Source organism: Thalia democratica, chromosome 8 (genome assembly GCF_965202585.1).
Source record: "Thalia democratica chromosome 8, ktThaDemo2.hap1.1, whole genome shotgun sequence".
Classification (NCBI taxonomy): domain Eukaryota; kingdom Metazoa; phylum Chordata; class Thaliacea; order Salpida; family Salpidae; genus Thalia; species Thalia democratica.
Window position 1 is genome coordinate 14,611,523 of NC_139172.1, and position 18,836 is coordinate 14,630,358.

Consider the following 18,836-nt stretch of genomic DNA (forward strand, 5'->3'; position numbering starts at 1 on the left):
TTATATTTTATACTATAATCCTACACTATTTCGACTTATTATTTAACTATTTTAAACAAATCATTTTCCTGTACTTTATTAGCCTAGGTGTGCCCTTTCCAAGCATTAATGTACATGTAGTAACAACAAATTCCTTCATTAAATCACTTTATGGTTCACTAATAGATGCTCACTTAATTACAGCTTCTTACTTTGTTTTAAACCTGAAATATTAAACACTCTTGTCTACATTTTTATAGGCTCCAAAATATTAGCTAGTGCCATTAAAAATCTAATTTTTTTTTATATAAATTTCTAAATCGTTTCAGAATTGTTGTTTAATGTATTTTCTAATATATTTTTTTTAATTTTTAACTTTCTTATTACTGTGTGGGCCTAGATAAAATAAAGTTTTTAAACACATAAACACTACATAATTACCAACATAGTGGCTTATTAATTGTTTTTAACTTGGCATTAACTATAAATTAATTTAATTCATTTTTTAAAGATAGAACACTTTCAAGGCTTAAATCCTTAAGTGTTGTGATAAATTTTATCAATAAAATTTTCACTTAAACTAAAAACTGAAATTATTTTTTTACTTAAAGACATTTGTTTTTTACAAAAATTAAAACTAACTTATACCTTAAATAAAATTGACTAAAAAATGGTTAGAACCATCAAAAAAGTCAGTCTCAGTCTTTTACAAACACTTCAAAAAGATCTTTTGTTTATCAAAAAATTTCAATTCTTATTCTATTTGAATAAGAATTGAAAATATTTATTTTTTGATAAACAAAAGATCTTTTCAAAATGTTTATAAAAGACTGAGACTGATTTTTTTGATGGTTCTAATCATTTTCTATTTTTGTTTAGTCAAATTTTCAATCCTGTCTGGTCTTTAGAATCAAGAGAGATTAATAGTTTAAATGATAAGATCAGTTTTCAGTCAACTATTAAAACAAGAAGTTAAAAGTGTTACAAAAATTTAGTATTGAGCTAATAAGTGAGTGGTATCATGTTTTAATTTATTATTAATACTTCGTACAAATTTGTTTATAACATAGTTGTGATTTGTTTTTATTGATATTTAATATTTTTGGAACCTAAGCTTAAAGTTAAAACATCATATTATAGTCATAAATGGTTCTTCAAGTTGTTTTACAACTAATTCTAAATTTGTTAGATTTTTAAAATAAATTGTAATTTTTGAATAATTAAAATAGTAATGGTATCAAGAAAAGTGTTAGGTTTGTCAACATGTTTGATCATTATCCTCTCTGGATTTTTTGGTGCTATTTTTATGTATGGACCATTGTTATCGTTGATGTTTATATACCCAAAGCTGTATAGAAGAAGTGTTGAAATAGTTGCTTCTATGTGGCAGACTTTGTTAGTTACTGTTAATGGTAAGTTTATTTTCTTTCTTTTAAACTTTTTAGTAGTTTAAATAAAGTTTCAATAGAATAAAAAGTTGCTTAAGGCCATAGGGCGGGGGGTAAACCATGTTTTTGACAAGTTGATCTTGTTTTATAGAGTTTTTTCTAAGCTTCGAGATGCTTTTTATTGTTTTAAAAAATTCAAACTATTTTTTGAGATATGACCAGTCAAAGTCGGGCCGCATAATAGGTTCCTTATGGGAAAGGAAAACTAAAACATTGAAAAAAGACTATTCTATTTAAAATCTATCTCCTCCTAAATTTTTCAAGCAATATTCTTCAAACTTTCACAGTCTAATCTTTATACAATAGAAAAAAAACGTTACTTTGGAATTAAAAAAAAAAAATGTAAAAATATTTTTTTTTTGAAAAAAAAAACACTTTTTTTTTTAATTTTTGTGATAAAATTTTTATTTTTTTAAATTATTATAATTCTAAAGTAACGTTTTAACCTTTTATTAGGAGGAATGTTTCCTGAAAATTTGAAGAAGATTGCTTTAAAAATGAAGGAGGAGATAGATTTTTAGTGAATTTTAAAATTTCAAAGAAAATTGACCCCAAAAAATTTGTGGTCCATACGTTTATATTGGAAAATTTTTACAAAAAATTAAATATCTCAAAAGTTAAATGGTATTTTTGAATTCTATAAAAACTGGCTTGTAGTTTGTACTTAAAGCTTTCATATAAAAGCCAAAGTTAATTTTTGTAAAAAAAATGTTGGACCCCCCTATGGCCTTAAGTAATTAGAAACTAAACTTAGTTAGTATGTGTTTATTAATTATTTTCATGATGTTTATAAGTTAATAAAAACATCGGCAAAAGTCTGCAGAGCAGAAGTCCAGACTTTCGTTTGCCTTGAGCTAAGCTAAGGTTAAACAAAAGGGTTGATCATGCCAATTTGATCATCAGACCACAAGTTTCAGTAGACTGAGACCGGTTTTGTCCTTATTAGGACAAATCAGTCAGTCACAACCAAAAAACTTGCAGTTGTCAATCTACAAACGGTTTATCATGCTTTCACACAAAGCAACCATTTGCTGGCAATGATCAGTGACGTCAGCATTGTCTTTGCCGTGCAACGTTTAAAGCATTGTCCACTAGGCAAGACAACTGGTACACTCGTTTTAGTACGATCAACAAAAAGTATTGGCAAAAGTCTGCAGAGCAGAAGTCCGGACTTTTATTTGTCGTGAGCTAAGCTAAGGTTTAACAAAAGGGTTGATCATGCTAATGTGATCATGATCATTGCCAGCCAATGGTTGCTTTGTGTGAAAGCATGATAAACCGTTTGTAGATTGCTACCTGAAAGTTTTTTGGTTGTGACTGACTGATGAGTCCTAATAAGGACAAAACCGGTCTCAGTCTACCAAAAATTGTGGTCTGATGATCGAATTGGCATGATCAACCCTTTTGTTTATAAGTTAAATATTTTAATATTTGTAGTTACAAATTGAAAACATTTATTGATTGTCAAGTTTTACCTGATATAAAATGGACAAAAAAAATAAAATATGAGTTAGTTATTAAAAACTTTATCATAATTTTTATTAAAACTTTATTAAAATATAAGAAAATGTTAGCCTAAGTAAAGTATTGAAAAAAAAAGAAGCTAGATTCAAGTTCCTGAACTTTTCAAAAATCTACAATCAAAGTAATATCTTTTTTGTTTATCCTTGCATTAGCTTCAATTGCCTGATTCAAGGCAATAAAATGAGTTTAAATTTTAAACATTTTATAAGATTTAATCCTCATTTTTTCTAACATATATACTCAAAAATATGAATAGTATCCTAAAACTTTTAAAAAACTTAAAAAATTTTAGCATTATAAATTCTTTATCTACTAAAGTTAATAAAATTGAAAAACACAACGCTAATAAAAATTAGCTCACACCTATTATATATTATATCAAATATATTATTATAAACTTTTTTATTTAAATGCATAACAGATATATAAAACACTCTCCCAAATTTTTCTGTGATAGTTTAATACTTATTCACTACTTTTCGTCAGAACCTAACAGTAGAACAAGTTTAAAATAATGAATAGTTTTTAAACAAAAATACAAAACTTGAAACTAACAAAGTAATAAGCGCAATAAATAATCAGTGTAAAGTAATAAATAATTAAACTCAAACACTACTCACGGAAAAAAAAGGATAATTTAACTTAATAAAGTCCCTTTGTAATCGAATTTGTTTTGTTTGCACAATTCAATAAATAATAGAGATTGTGCTAGGAAATATGACATATCAAGATTTAGAATAATCCATCATTGCACTAGTGTATTTGATCTTGTGAAGTTTGAGGCTATCTCCATATTTTTAGAAAAACCAGAATTATGCAAACAAAAGGAATAAGAGCATCTAATCAATTTTGTTAAACTATTAAATACAGTTTTTTACTTTAAATATAACTTTAAATTGAAGTTAGACTCAAAAACGTGTACTTTAAAAAACCTGGAAGAAATTCTGAATTCTGGAAGAAGTTTTTCAAAAACCAGTGACCACCCTGTTATTTTACTTATTATTATTATAAATTTTCATATTAATAACTTCCCTTTATAAAATATACTTGTTTCTCGGCAAGGAGAACTATCTAAATTGTTTTAAAGGTTAACCATTGAATTAGCTGTAAAAGTAAAATTAAGTTTAGAATGTAAATACTTAAAGGTCTAATTTTACTGCCTGTACAACCATAAGCTTAAACAGTAGTCTTTATTACATGTGAGTAGAAAAACAAACTTGTTTACTTACTTATACCATTAAAAAGTTGTACATTTAAAGTGTTTTAGTTATTTTTCAAGTTAGTCAACTTTTTTACTTACAACTAAAAAACTTACTCACAACTTGCAAAATCAGTATACATTAGTTTATATTCATAATTTTTCAATTATTAAGGCCGTAAGGGAGTCAAACATTTTTTTTACAAAAATTGATATTGACTATAATATAAAAGCTTTGAGTATAAACTACAAGCCAGTCTTTTTTTAATTTTTAAGTTTTATTTAACTTTTGAGAAATTGTAGTTTTTCTAAAGTTTCCAATACAAAAATATGGACTGCAAAATTTTCAGGGTCAGTTACCTTAAAAGTTTAAAAATCACTATAAATTTATAATCTCCTTCATTTTTGAGCCAAAGACCTCATAATTCCAGGAAACATTACTTTTATAGTTTAAAAGATTTAGGAAGTTGTGATCTTAGCAAAATAAAAAACAAAATTTTAGATAAAAGGTAACAAATATATAGATGATTTTTTATAAAAATTACATTTTTCCAAACAAAAAAAATCATCCATTGATTCGATTTAAATATTAGTAATGGAATTTCTGTAAAAATCGAAATAAAATTGGTTAAAGAATGAAGAAAGGTAAATTTTTAATGAAATAGGCCTTTTTCTCCTTTTTAGTTTGCACCTTCCATAAGAACCTATTTAGCTCACTGACTTTGATTGCTTTTATCTTACAATTTACTTGGAGTTTTGTTAATTGGTTAAAAATATCTGATAACTAAGATAAAAAACTACAAAATAAAACCAACATGTAAAAATCAAATTTAAACCCTTTATGGCTTTATGACTGCCAGCAGTTTTCTTAGAATCCTAAAAGAGCAATTGTTTGTTACAAATTTAATGTAGAAAATATGATAAAAAGCCAAAGATTAATAATTTAAACATTAATTATAAGTTCTAGATAACTTGTAAGTACTTCCATGCAAATATGTTTAATCTTAAGAAAATTTAATTTAGTATACAATAGAATAAAAATTTAAGTCTTATTTTTAACAGAAAAGATTTTTGGTATAAAAATGGTTTATACTGGTGATGCTGTGAAACGACATGAGAAAACAATATTTATACTTAACCATCGCACAAGATTAGATTGGTACTTTTTTTTCAGTTATGTGTTTCATTCTTCAATTTTGAATCGTCATAAAATTACATTGAAAGCACTGCTAAAATGGTTTCCTGGAATTGGTATGTAAATTGTTAAGTAGTTTAGCCGCAGCAAAATTAGAATAAATTGTTTTCTTGTATTGTCTTTACTATAGTTTTACCTTTTCATAAAGCACAATTTTTGCTATAAAATTAGCATTAAGCTATATAAGTTTTATTTTGAATTTAAATTTAACTATTTTATTGAAACTTATTCCTAAAAGTTTTTAAATAATGAATTCAATTTTAAAACACCAAAGCAACTTCTTTGATTCTCTGTTTAAGCAAAGTTTCTGTGCTAGTAGTATTTTTTTATGATTTTTTATATACTAAGATAAATTTAGTTACTTTTTTCTTGTTTAGACTTTTAAAACTTCTAATTAAAAAATCTGAATATGTAGATTAAAACCAATAAATGCCTTGAAAATTTATTTTGATTTAATTAAGTTTAAAAAATTGTTTAAAGACTCCTCTAAAACTTTTTGTGTTTATTTTTATTTAGAGTTTAAAAAGTGTTTTTAAATTTAGTACATTTTTATTATTAAACAATTTCAATGTGTTTTTGTTTTAAAGTAAGTTTTTATTTAAAAAATAACAGACATATAGAACTTATTACATTAAAATTACTTACATGAGAAAGAATTATTTAGCTGAGTATACATTTAAAGTCTTTATGATTTATGAAATGTAATTGTTAGAAGTTTAAAAGTTCTAGTACATAAACTGTATTTTGTTGTTAGTATTTGCTGGCCCCTTTTTAGTGTAGCTTTTTCAAAAGTTACTTAAAATAAAACAGTTTTAGTTATTATTTGATGCACAACTTTTGTTATTAATAAGGCCAAAAAAATATTTAGTCTTAAAAATGTTATCTACCATTTATTTACACTAGTATGAAACTAAAAAAAATATTAGGTTGGGCGATGCAAGCAAACAACTACATATTTCTTGATAGAAACTGGGAATCAGATCAAACCCATATTAAAAGAATACTAAAATATCAGACAGATTTAAATGCAAAACCGAACATACTATACTTTCCTGAAGGTTTGATTGTTATATACTTAAAAGTGTATAAATTTATATAGCTTATATAAACCAAGCTGAATTTATAAATTTTAAATTCTAACACCTATATTGCTTATAACTTTATTTCAAATATTTTAAAGTATCAAATTTTTTTTACAATCTATAAACTTTATTAAGAAGTTGATAAAAATTATGTTGTTTTATTTACAAATAATTTTTTTGATATACATATTTTTCATAATTATGTTATATTTTAATGTTTGTCATAGAATATTTTGTTAAACTAAAAAAATGTTATTGCTAGGATTTTGCATTTGTTTATGAAATATGGCTGTTTATTTTTACTATTTTATATGACAAAAACTAAAGTAAAACAGTCATAAAATATTTTAGGTCTAGTATTCAAAGTCTTAAAAACATTTGTTTGTTTCTAAATATTATTTTTGCTTCTTTTACAGGATAAGTAAGTGCAGTAGGGTACATATAGAAATTCAACACTCGAGTTTTCAGCTCTAAAAAATTTACATTTTAGAAAAATCACAATAAAACATTGTTTAACTTTTTTAATGATTTTCAAAACTTTCAAAATGGGAGATTTTTGATTGTGTTAAAAATACTTTAAGTGAATAAAAAAGAGCTCTTTGCTGTAAGTCTTTACCTAAGATCTCACAAAAAACCAAATATTTTTTGTATATATATAGTTATTTTAGACTTATGTTTAAGAACATTTTAAAAAGATTAAATATCAAGAAGTTTGCTACAGTCGATATATTTTTTACAAGTATAAATCCTTGAGAGCCGAAAACGCCTAAAAATAAAAATTACTCTAAAAACTACACAACTATATTGCTTCTTTGTCTAGAAATTAGCCACAGTATCAATAAATATTAATTTTCTAAAATGTTTGAGTTGTTTTTAAAATGATAAAAAAAAATCAAATTATGTTTAGCTTACAATCTAAAAAAGCTACTGTAAGTGTATGCATTTATTTGAGTCAAAGTTTGAGTGTTTTTAATTAAAAAAAATTAAAATTTAATAAAGTTAAGCTCCTACTCTCAGTAAAAATTTCTACTAAAATATTAAAAATATTAGGTTGTACTGTTTATACTTTTGATAACATCTATACAAAGTTTTAGTAATTTATAAAAAGAGTTGTTAGTGTTTGAACTAAATTAGGAATGAACTATACTCTCATGTTACAGTGTGTATTTATTTTAGGTAAAGTTTAAATGGTTGCAACTTAAAAAATATTAAGGTTTAAAAACATAAGCTTCTACGATTTTTAAAGTTGAAAAATAATTGAAAACTTCAAATTATGTAGCTTTTTTCTTTTAGAGCTAAATTAAGATTAAATAACACTCTTAAAAAGTAACTGTTTGCATTTATTTGTGACAAAGTTCAAACAGTTGTAATATAATAGTATTAAAATTACAACATTTAAAATACAAGCATCTAATTTAAGTTACTTAAAAGGGTATTTAGCAAAAAATTAAAGGTTTTCAAGTTAATTTTGGAAATTGTTTTAATTTTAGGGAGTTCTGCTTTTATGACGATATAAATACAACCTTAATAGTAAAAAGTATAAAAATTAAATTGTTTACCTTAAACCTTTCCAATATTATCTTAAACATGAATCTGCAAACGAACATAAACAAGCCCTTTGGTTTTTTGTGATATCTTGTATTAAAACTTACTTTTCTTGTTATTAATAGAATTTTAAATCTACTTCACATCAGTTCTTATTACAACTATGATTGTTGAGGAGTTGTTTATGGATAAATGATTTTTTACCTTTTAGCTTTTCCTTGCCCAGTTTAATCCCGGCTTCCTTACATTGTTGAAAACTCAATTAGTTTGGCTAGGCAAGATTGAATAGCTACCTATTAAATCGAGTTTAGTAGCTTTTCATCACATATAACACTAACCAACTACTTAATAGAATAGTTAAATCTACTTACGAATTAAGCAACATAGTATAGGTTTTAAACTTTCATTGCTGAAATGACTACGAAGGTAGTACATCTCAATGTTGCCATACCAGACAAAAACAGCATGTTATGAAAAAGCTAAAAAGGTTCATTTTTAATGATGACGAAAACCCTATAGTTAAACAATTATCTATCCATGAACACCTCCTCAATGACCTAGTTATGCCAAGAACTACATGGGTAGTAGATTCTAAATTCTACTTAGAACAAGAAACACCTACTACCTCTCAGTTCTTGAATTCTCTTTATAAGAAAACTTTAAGTTTAAAGAAAAAAAAAAAGAGTTTGTATTATTTTTTGAATGAAAACAAATGATGTTTTATTAATTATCTGTAACATCTTTATAAGGTACGGACTTGACAGAAGAAACAAAGGCAAGAAGTCATAAGTATTCAAAAGAAAATGACTTACCTTTGTTTGAATATGTTTTACAACCAAGAGTTACTGGATTTTGTTTTTTTGTTAAAACTTTAAGAGAAAGTGAGTTAATTGAAATAAATTTACGTCTTTTATTATAAAATTTGATGAATTTTTTGATGATTGTTAAATGTTTTTTTTTTATACAGTGTTACCTCGGAATATCTGGAACTTGATAACTTGGGCAAAAAAAACAAAAACAACCTAGAAAAACCTTAAATTTTAAAAAGTTCTTACATATAAAACAATGAAGTTTAAATTAGATACGAAAAATCTATAATACACAACATTTTTGTAGTTTTATTTAGAATTTTGTTTGTTATAAAACACATTTAAATTAGCATCAAAAATTATTTTCAATATTTTTAAAGGTTTAGATATATATTTTTTAAATTTAGTTTTATACTAAAAGTTGACAAAAAAACTTGTACTTTCAAAAACCTGGAAGAAATATAGAAAACCTTGAATAAACTTTTAAAAAACTTATGGCAACCCTGTGTATTACAAATATTTATAAAAATTAACTGATGTGAAGCATGTATTGAATTCTTAAAGCAATTTTTTGAATCTATTCTATAGAATTTTATATAAAACTATTTTGTGGATAACATAAATAGTAAAATGTAATTTTTAGTTCATTTTAAACTACATTATATTAGTGTACTAAAATGAAAGATACAAAAAATGTTAATTTGCAAGAATATAAATGTAGTAAACCTGCCAGCCAAATTTATTTGTATTGAAAAAAGTTTTGTAACTTTTTATGCCAAGTTTAAAGTTTTTTTATATCAAAAATTAAAACCTTTGCAATATAAAAAGAAAATTTAAACTAAACAAATTTTAGAATTTGCTCTTGATCATGTATAAAAGATTAATAGACTTCCTCTCATTTAATTACGTTCGCCCGTTTAGTTACGCAGATTTGCTGTGAACACAATGTGCGTAGATTCTTGAGAGGTTACTGTATTTATACAAAATATTGCCATTTTCACCAGTTTAAAGCTCTTTTAAAAGAGTCTATAACAAAGTTCTTCCTATTAACATCTGATTCTGAGACCTTGAAAATAGTTTTCTAATAATAATTTTCAGTGTTTAGTATAATTTCCAATGTAGAAACTTTATATTATTAATCTTTTTTTTTTCAAATATAATTCATTTTTAGTTTACTTGGTATTTAACTCCGTACAATATCGTCATTGGTGTTTACCTTTACACTAAAAATGTGAAATAATAATATTTTTGAATAGATATAAATTTTACTAAACTTGTTTTTATATTATTCCAGTCGGAGGAATTGATTCTGTTTATGACGTAACGGTTGGATATCCGTACAACATCGCTCAAGGAGAAAAAGAGTTATTAAAAGGGGATGTACCTAAGGAAGTTCATTTTCATTTTACAAAGTACAGTATTAGTGAGGTAAGTTTGTTGTGTTTTGTATTTTCTTAACTATTAGTTTAAGAAAGCTATTAAAGTAAGAATTGAAAAAAAAAATATTGTTTACTCTTTTCAAGTATGCCAAAAATAAATAATTATCTTATTATATTACCTAACTATGAATGGTTTCCTTTAATTAAAAATTGGCATTAATAACAATATATTTATCAAATGATAATATTAGTTGATCAAAACATTTTTTTTTAATAACTTGAGTAAATAAGCTAAATTTTAATGTAGAGAATTAAAAAAATGCAGACTTTTTAAAGGTAAATATAAAAGCAGGTGTCAGTAAATAGCTTTTAATAAGTTTGAAGTCATTTGTACGTTTTTAGAAACAATTTAGTCTTTAATTATTAAATAGTTTATTTGACTAACCAATGTTTGTATTAACACAACAGTTTAAATAGCTAAATAGTATATGATAATAACAAATTAAACAGTATCTAACACATGTTTCTGTGTGCGGGTTAACACACTTCAACGGACCTTTGTAAAAAATAAATACTGTAAGGAAAGTATAGAAGCTAAAGTAAATATATATATATATATATGTGTGTGTGTTTATTAAAAATTAAATATAAAAACTATAGATTATTGTAGATTAATGGTTAATAATAGATACAATACATAATGTTTAATCCGGCTGTTATAAAACTATATAATATTTGTAATTTTTAAGTCTAAATTTTATAAAGTAAAGTAAAATTCAAAATAAAATAACAAATTATAGTATAAAACCACTTACATGAAGATCAAGAAATTACTGATTCAAAATATTTAAACGTTACTAATTATTCAAAAAAAAATATAGTCATTACGTCACATTATTACACTTTTATATATAAACATTTAAAACAAGTCGATTAACTTACACTATAAACTATAAACTAGATAATTTATTGTTTATTTTTGGAAAAAGTAGTAAGGTTTTTAAATTAAACATGAATAATAAATTATCTAGTTTATAGTGTAAGATAATTGACTTGTTTTAAATGTTAATATATAAAAGTGTAATATTGTGACGTAATTATCGTATATTCAGTTCAATGATTAGCAACGTTTAAATATTTTGAATCAGTAGTTTTTTGATTTTCATTTAAGTGGTTTTATCTTATGATTTGTTATTTCATTCTGTATTTAACTTTATTTTATTAAATTTAGACTTAATAATTACAAATATTATATAGTTTTACAACAGCTGGACTTAACATTATGTATGTATTTATTATTAGAAATTAATCTACAATAGTCTATAGTATTTATATTTAATTTTCATTAAACAAACACGCATATATATATATATATATATATATATATAATTAAGTTATTTAACTTGATAAATTAAATTTTTCACACTGAGCCCACCTTTAGTGCTTTATTAAAAAGGTTTATTTAAGATGTAAAACTCAAAGGACTCGAGTTTCGTGCCTTTGCACTCATCAGCTTCAAAACAAGTTTTAAATAAAGCACAAAACAAAACACAAAAATGAAAGTTAAAAAATTTAGAATAAATAGTTTATGACGTAATTTTGAAACTATCAAAAATCATGCAAAACGGCTTGTGCAAAAATTAATTTACCAATCGACAATAAACTGGCAAAAATTCATAAAGCTTCAGTGAGTAAATATATATTACGACAGATAATTAAAAGAGATAAAGATAAATTTAAGGTACAAATTGAAATTTAGATTATTTTAAGATGAAATTAAAACTTCTTAAACTTTATAAGTGTTTTTTTAATATGTCTACAAGACGATACAAACTCGCTTCTTTTATTTAGGCATCTCTTGTGTTTCAGTGCATATACAACGGCTGTTGCTTCTTTGAGACACAGCCTACATATTGGGCTATTGCCGTCAGCTATAGGCTGTGCTCTTTTTATAACTTCCCAGGATATTTCAAAGTCAATTCGTCTGCGCTTTAAGCCACAAACATATTTCGAAAGTTCAGCACAAGCAGACATAGAATCTCGTCTCAACGCCAGAGTTAACTGTGACCTTGTAAACAATGTTCTCTGAACGGCAATTGCCCCTTTCAAATTATATTTACAGCTACCAGCACAGCCACATTGACTTCGAATTCCTTAGTTTTGATTTAAAATATTTTGGTTGTGTGCCTTAATGATATTCTCCAAATTTGCCGTACACGAATAACTTATTCGCATATTATGTTTGTTGAAAATTTTTGTTAGCGCATTTTGTTTAAGTGTTTTTTGACTAGATTTATAAATTTTCTTCCAATGTTAGTAAAACCGAGTTGCGAAAAGGAGGGTTGTACCAGATTACATTTCTTTTTAATTTATGTTTTTGATTATTTTTTGGTTGTTGCTCAGGTTTTTCAAATTTAAGTTTATTATCGTATCCGCATTTTTTCATTATTTTTTCATATTCATCTTTTGTCTTTAGAAAATTTTCTTCTTTCTTAGAGAATCAGGATTTTAAATCTAGCTGCATGATGATTAAGGCGTCTAGTCTTATGAAACACGTGTACCAGTATTTTTAAAATCTTGTTTTTCTAATAAATTATTTAAAAGCCCTTCAAGTGGGCTCAGTAGAAGGTGTTTAAATAACAACCTTATTTTATATATATGTATATATATACTTACTTTAGCTTTTATTTTTTCCTTACAATGTTTATTTTAAGGTCCGTTGAAGTGTGTTAACCCCTTGACACACAGAAACATGTGTTAGTGTAATAAAGAAAGAGTACTTTTTAATTTGTTATTATTATATATTCCAGCGAACTTGTTTTGCTCGGATCTTTGTTAACAAAGGCTTAAAATTATATTTTTGAATACTTTATAGCAGTGCTTCTGAACCTTTTTCTAGTGGCGGAACCCTTTTCTAAAGTTCAACTTTTCCGCGGAACCCCTAATTTCAATTTTACTAAAATGTTTACTTTTTTAATGATATTTTTTAGATTTTGAAAGGCTTCGCGGAACCCTAGGGTTCCGCGGAACCCCATTTCAGAAGCACTGCTTTATAGTATATATATTTTAAGTACACGTTATTTTTATGTTAAATAAGTTATCTAAACTCAAAATTTCTAAGCTGACAAAAGTAGTGTAACTATCTTCTATTACTTAGTATGTAAAACTATAAAAAACTTTAACTAGAATGAATATTTTGGAAAGAAACAAATTTTGTATTAAACATACTGTACAGTGTACAGTCTTTGAATAGTTTACGAGTTTTTACCTAAGTAGGTAATTACTAGCTAATTTTTTTTGTCAAAAAAAGCTACACTTTTTTTCGAATTAACTTATTTTAGTTTTGAAATCCTATAAGATAGATTATACTTGAGTATTTATATATACTATTAATAAAATAAGAATTTTTCTATTAAGTTTAAAATAAATTATTTTTAGCATGTAGTTTACTATTAAACTAAATACTTTTATATTCTTTAATGTTTATAAATCCTTTTACATTTACATTTATAATATTTTTACTAAGTTTTAAAAATATTTATAAATTATTGAAAGATTTTCTGTTAACGCTGAATTTAGAATGATTTATAAATAAAATTATATTATCTTTTATAAGAAAAGTATTTTGCAAAGAAAAATAAATCCGAGTATTTTCATTTATTGTAGTACTAAAATTTATTATAGGACAAACTATATAATTATTTTTCAAAGTTTATAAAATTTTTCCTTTTTAGTATGTTCGTTAATTCACTAAGATTTGTTTCTTTTATTAAAGCAACTAGTTCATTATGCTTAAAGTAAATAAAATCGTATCTCAATTAGAAATACTTGAAATATTTTACAGAGAAAATTTTTATTATTTTTTTGTTTTTTGTTAGTTTTTAATTTCAAGTTTTATATGACTTACTTATATATTAAAAAAAAACTGAATGTAATTTATGAAGTTAAATAACTAAAACTAAAGAATAGATATATTTTGTTTGTAAAAATACAGAATATTTTTATAATAAACTTTTATGACAAAAAAAAATTTATTTTTAGATCAAAATTACCTGACTAGATATATATTTATTTTAGTGTATTTTACATTATGTTTATAAAGTTTTTTTGATTTAGATGTTTTGACATGTTCAAGTATTTGAACTTTAATAAGTGATAAAGTTGTAAGCAAATGTAAAATGTCAACGAACTAATACATGATGTAAATAAACATTTTTTACTTGTAATGGTTATCTTTTATGTTGAACAAAAAATATCTGTAAGACAAGATATTTACTGTTGTTTTACATGTTTTGTTATTTTTTTCTTCAAAAAAATGTTTATTAAAAAAAAAACTGCTTTTTATTTCATTAGCTAAACTTTTTAAAATAGTTATTTGTATTTTTACAAAAACATATGTAAATAAATTACCAAATTAATCATTATAAAATACTTACAAACAGAAACATTAAAAAACTTTTAGTGGATAGTTAGTAGTTTATTATAAAGCAATTAAAACGTAAATATTTTAATTTTTCTGTAAAATCTTTTTGTTTAAGAACATAAAGAATAAAATAATGAATGTGGTTAGGTTATAAGTATTGACACCTCGAAAAAGTATAACTTAATAAAAATTAGTAAAAATTAGATGTAAAATTTTATGTCACAGTAAGTTTTGTATTGTCTAATTTTTGTTAAAATAATCAGGGTTGCCAAAAAAAAGATGTTTAAATGATGTTGAAATGATGTTTAAAACTTGATTATATTACTTAAGTGTTTACGCTTTTATTTAAGTTCTTGACGTTTGCATTTGAATGAAATTATCATTTTTAATTTATAATAAATATATTTAATTGTTAGTTTAATATAAATCTTTTGTTACAATATATCCTTGTAATGTTTTTATGTTTAAAAATAACATATATTAATATTATTTTTAAACTTTATTGTTTAGTTTAATGTTTTGTTTAAAAGTACACATTGTTTAGTTTAACATTAAAAGAGATTTACTTCAATAAATAAATTTTGAAAAAAGATAGTTTACGGTATCAGGTGTTATAAACAAAATAAATTAAAACCCGTTTAAAAGCAATTTATAAAATTTAAACTTTTTATTTTTGATCTTTTAAAAACTAGTTTTTTGACTATTTTTACTGATGGACTACTGCTCTCTAAATACTGCATAAGATATAGAAAATAGTCAGCGAATTAGTTTTTGTTTTTTATACAATAATTGTATTAGATGTATATTGTATATGACTGTTTGAATTCTTTTAATTCGTACTAAATAAACATTAGTATTATTAATCTTCATATCATGTCTACATCAACAAATTTGCTTAAACTTCGCTTAAAACTTTTATAAGACTACCTAGAAGTTTATATTTATCTGTTTTTAAAGTTATATTTTGAAACTTAACAGCAAAGTAATTCGATAGTTCTGGTTTTTCAATTTCAATACTAGATTTTATAAGATATAGTAACTAAACTACTTTACATCTATAATCTTTAGTACAAGAAATTTTCAAGTTTACTTGCAAAATTTAGAAATTTGACAAAAACCTATGCGACAAATCACATGTTTTGTATTTGAGACAATAATTACTTCAAACAGGGTTGCCAAAAAACCTTGAAAAAACTGGAATTTGACAATTTAGGGTAAAACACCTAGAATTTGGAAATTTCGACAAAAAACCTGGAATTTCTAACAATTTTAACATGTTAAGTAGTAAAATTTCGTCTTGACTCAAAAATTCCATCATATAGATAGTTTTTTTTGTCATAATCAAAGTTATTTATTTATTAAAAAACACATTTAAAGTAAGTTTATAAATTTTTCCAATATTTTATACTATTTAACACAGTTTCCTACCTTAAACTTAACTTTAAACTAAAAATGGACCCAAAAATGTGTACTTTAATAATCATGGAAGAAATTTCGAAAACCTGGAGAAAATTTTCCTAAAACATTTGGCAACTCTGTTCAAAAAGAGTAAAGTAAATCTGTAGATATAATAAAATCTTCAAATAAACTATATTTTAAAGATTTAGTTGATTATTGTAACTATTTATTACATTTTATAAATTAAAAAAAGTCCTTTAAAAGTCTTTTTTTTTAATGTGTTTGACTTTTTTTAGGTAGCAAAAACAAGTTTTAACTGACTGCTTATTTAATTAGTTTTGTCATTAAAAAATGTTTTTTTTTTTTTTTAAATGATAAAATATTTTGATCTTACATAAAAAAGATTTCACTATATTTTGTTCTCTTTAAGTCTTTCCTAAAGTATGCTGTGTGCATATTTTAGGGCTGAAATACGTTTTTTGTAACTAAAATTTTAGGTCTTTATTGTTAAAAAATACTTAAGGAAATCTAGGTCTTTTTTGAAATTGCAAACTTAAAAAAGTGGCGAAGTATTTAAAGTACAAGCTCGTTTAGTAAAGAATAGGAAGTTTAGAATCTACTAAAAGATAGAATAACTTATGATTTTCAAGCTAAATTTTACAAATTAACTAAGGTACTTATTGATTATCTATATTGTTGTATATTTGATTGTTTAATGATGAATAACTTTTTAGTATTAAAAAAAAATTATATATGTGGTTAATTAAAACAATTTTTTTAGTTCTGAAAACAAATTTAATCTACACATTTTCAAATCGAAACAAATTGAATAAATTTTAGTTGCCAGTTGATGAAAAAGATCTTGAAAAGTGGATTCTTAAAGTATGGGAAGATAAAGAAGAAAGATTAAAAAAGTTTTATTCAGAACCAACACCGGCGCAAAGATCTTTTTCTGATAAAAAAATTGCAAACCTAAAGCCAAGAGCTTTTTTGATGTGGTTGTCTCTGGTTTATTGGTGTTCCATGACATTTTTAATGTTCGTTATAATTTGGAATTATGACATTGCTAGGTTTTATGCCTTTGTGATATGTTTGTTTTATATTGTGTGTGGTTACTTTTTCAATGGCGTTGACAAAGTTGAAATGCTAATTTACGAACGATTTAAACCTTATAAGCTCTGGGCTAAAAAACCAATTAAGTACAGCAACCCATACGACAAGTATTTAAAAAATTAAACAATGTTTATAAAAAGTGATTTCATTGTGTCTTATGCTTTTTTACTATTATTAAAATATTGCAGTATATTTAGGTTGACATTATATATAGCAGTCAGATTGAATATTTCGTCTATTAAAATAAGATTCTTGAATAGTAAAACACATCAGGTAAATTTTAAAGTACTAGCATTTTAATTTTAAAGTTTAATATAAGCATTGTACCCATATATTTATCGATTCAAAAGTTGACTCTAACTTGCTAACAAATTTTAACATTTAACCATTAAAATATGCTACCTGAACTTTTTACTTTTTAAAAACCTTACTTGATTTTATAAAACTGTCCAAAAAGTTCTTGACCAAAATAAGCATTAGCCAACAAATTTTTGAACGCTTCCAAAAGTATTTTTTAATCATTTTCTTACAAATTTAAAGGAAATCGTGATAGTTTTGTATTATTATGTTTGTTCAAGTTCTTAATTGTTTTTCAATTTAATTTTTGACTCTTTGTTTTAATTTATATAAGTTTATACAAAACTATTAATTAAGTTTGTTTGCTTTAATTGTTTTGAACATATTTTTTTTTACTTTTCTTGTCATTTTTTTCACGGAAAATCATGTTTAATATATTTCCAAGTGTTTAAAAAACATAAGTTGAAAATATTTCCTTGATAATACATCTAATTTTCACAGTTTAATGCAGTACCTTTCATGTTTTTATTGTTGTTTAAATAAGATTATTAAAATATAAAAGATCATTTTTATTTTATATTTTTAATCTATCGCAGCTAAAATTTGCAATGCTAGTTTACCTGTTTTACCATGGAGTTTGATAAGAACTAAACAAGTTTTAGATAGATGATAACTTAAAAAAAACTTTATTAAATGATAACTTTTGTAATTAAAACTAACTTACCTTGTTTACATAATCAGGCTCCTAAAAATAATATTTTTAGTTTAAATTTGTGTGTTTTGTAACATTTTGATCAATCGTTTACTAAAATTTTAGTTTCTTGTTTAAAAGTTAAGAAAAAACTTAATTGTCAACTAAGTTTATTATTTTATAGTGATTAAATTTTTTAAGTTACCAAATTTATTGATAGTATATTAAATTGATCTTAAATTTAAAGTAAATAGTAAACTTAGTATTTATCCAATGTGTGCTAATAGTAAAACATTTTCTTATTATCAAAATAACTTCTCTAGTTTAACATTAGATTTTTCATAAAGGTACTATAAAATTTTTAAAAATAATGCAAAATATGTGAAACAAAAGATGATTCACGGTCCTAGTTTATCTGAATTATTTTTTTATTTAATACTCATAGTTTACTAAAAAGTTAATTAGTAAAGTTTTAGCTTAAAAGATAGTTGAAAAATTATTATGATAAATAAGCTAAACTCAGTTAACAATAATATGTCATGATTTAGTTGTATTTTTGAATTCTTATTATAAAAAATACTAATTTGTAATGTGTTAAATATGTAATGTATACTTTCAAACTGTTTACTGCATCGCGCAAACAAGCTTTTTACTAAAACTTTCTGAAACGGTTTTTTTTGTGCGTATTTAATTTTACTACATATAAAAATATGTTTCACTTTTATTAACTATATTTTAAGTTTAGTAATTTAACA

The 18,836-nt window shown here is 24.0% G+C and overlaps 1 protein-coding gene across 2 annotated transcripts; it reads left to right on the top strand.

Moving 5' to 3' along the window:
* Positions 1-1,173: 1,173 nt before the first annotated feature.
* Positions 1,174-17,799, top strand: LOC145842222 (lysocardiolipin acyltransferase 1-like). Of its 2 annotated transcripts, none has more exons than XM_082949637.1 (6): positions 1,174-1,391; positions 5,197-5,400; positions 6,271-6,402; positions 8,721-8,852; positions 10,075-10,208; positions 16,821-17,799. In XM_082949637.1, the coding sequence occupies exons 1-6, from the start codon at positions 1,211-1,213 to the stop codon at positions 17,214-17,216; spliced, it is 1,179 nt and encodes a 392-aa protein (XP_082805763.1). In that variant the 5' UTR covers positions 1,174-1,210; the 3' UTR covers positions 17,217-17,799. The 2 variants fall into 2 exon arrangements, with proteins under 2 accessions (XP_082805763.1, XP_082805765.1); XM_082949639.1 differs by having other exon boundaries at positions 5,212-5,400.
* Positions 17,800-18,836: the final 1,037 nt, after the last annotated feature.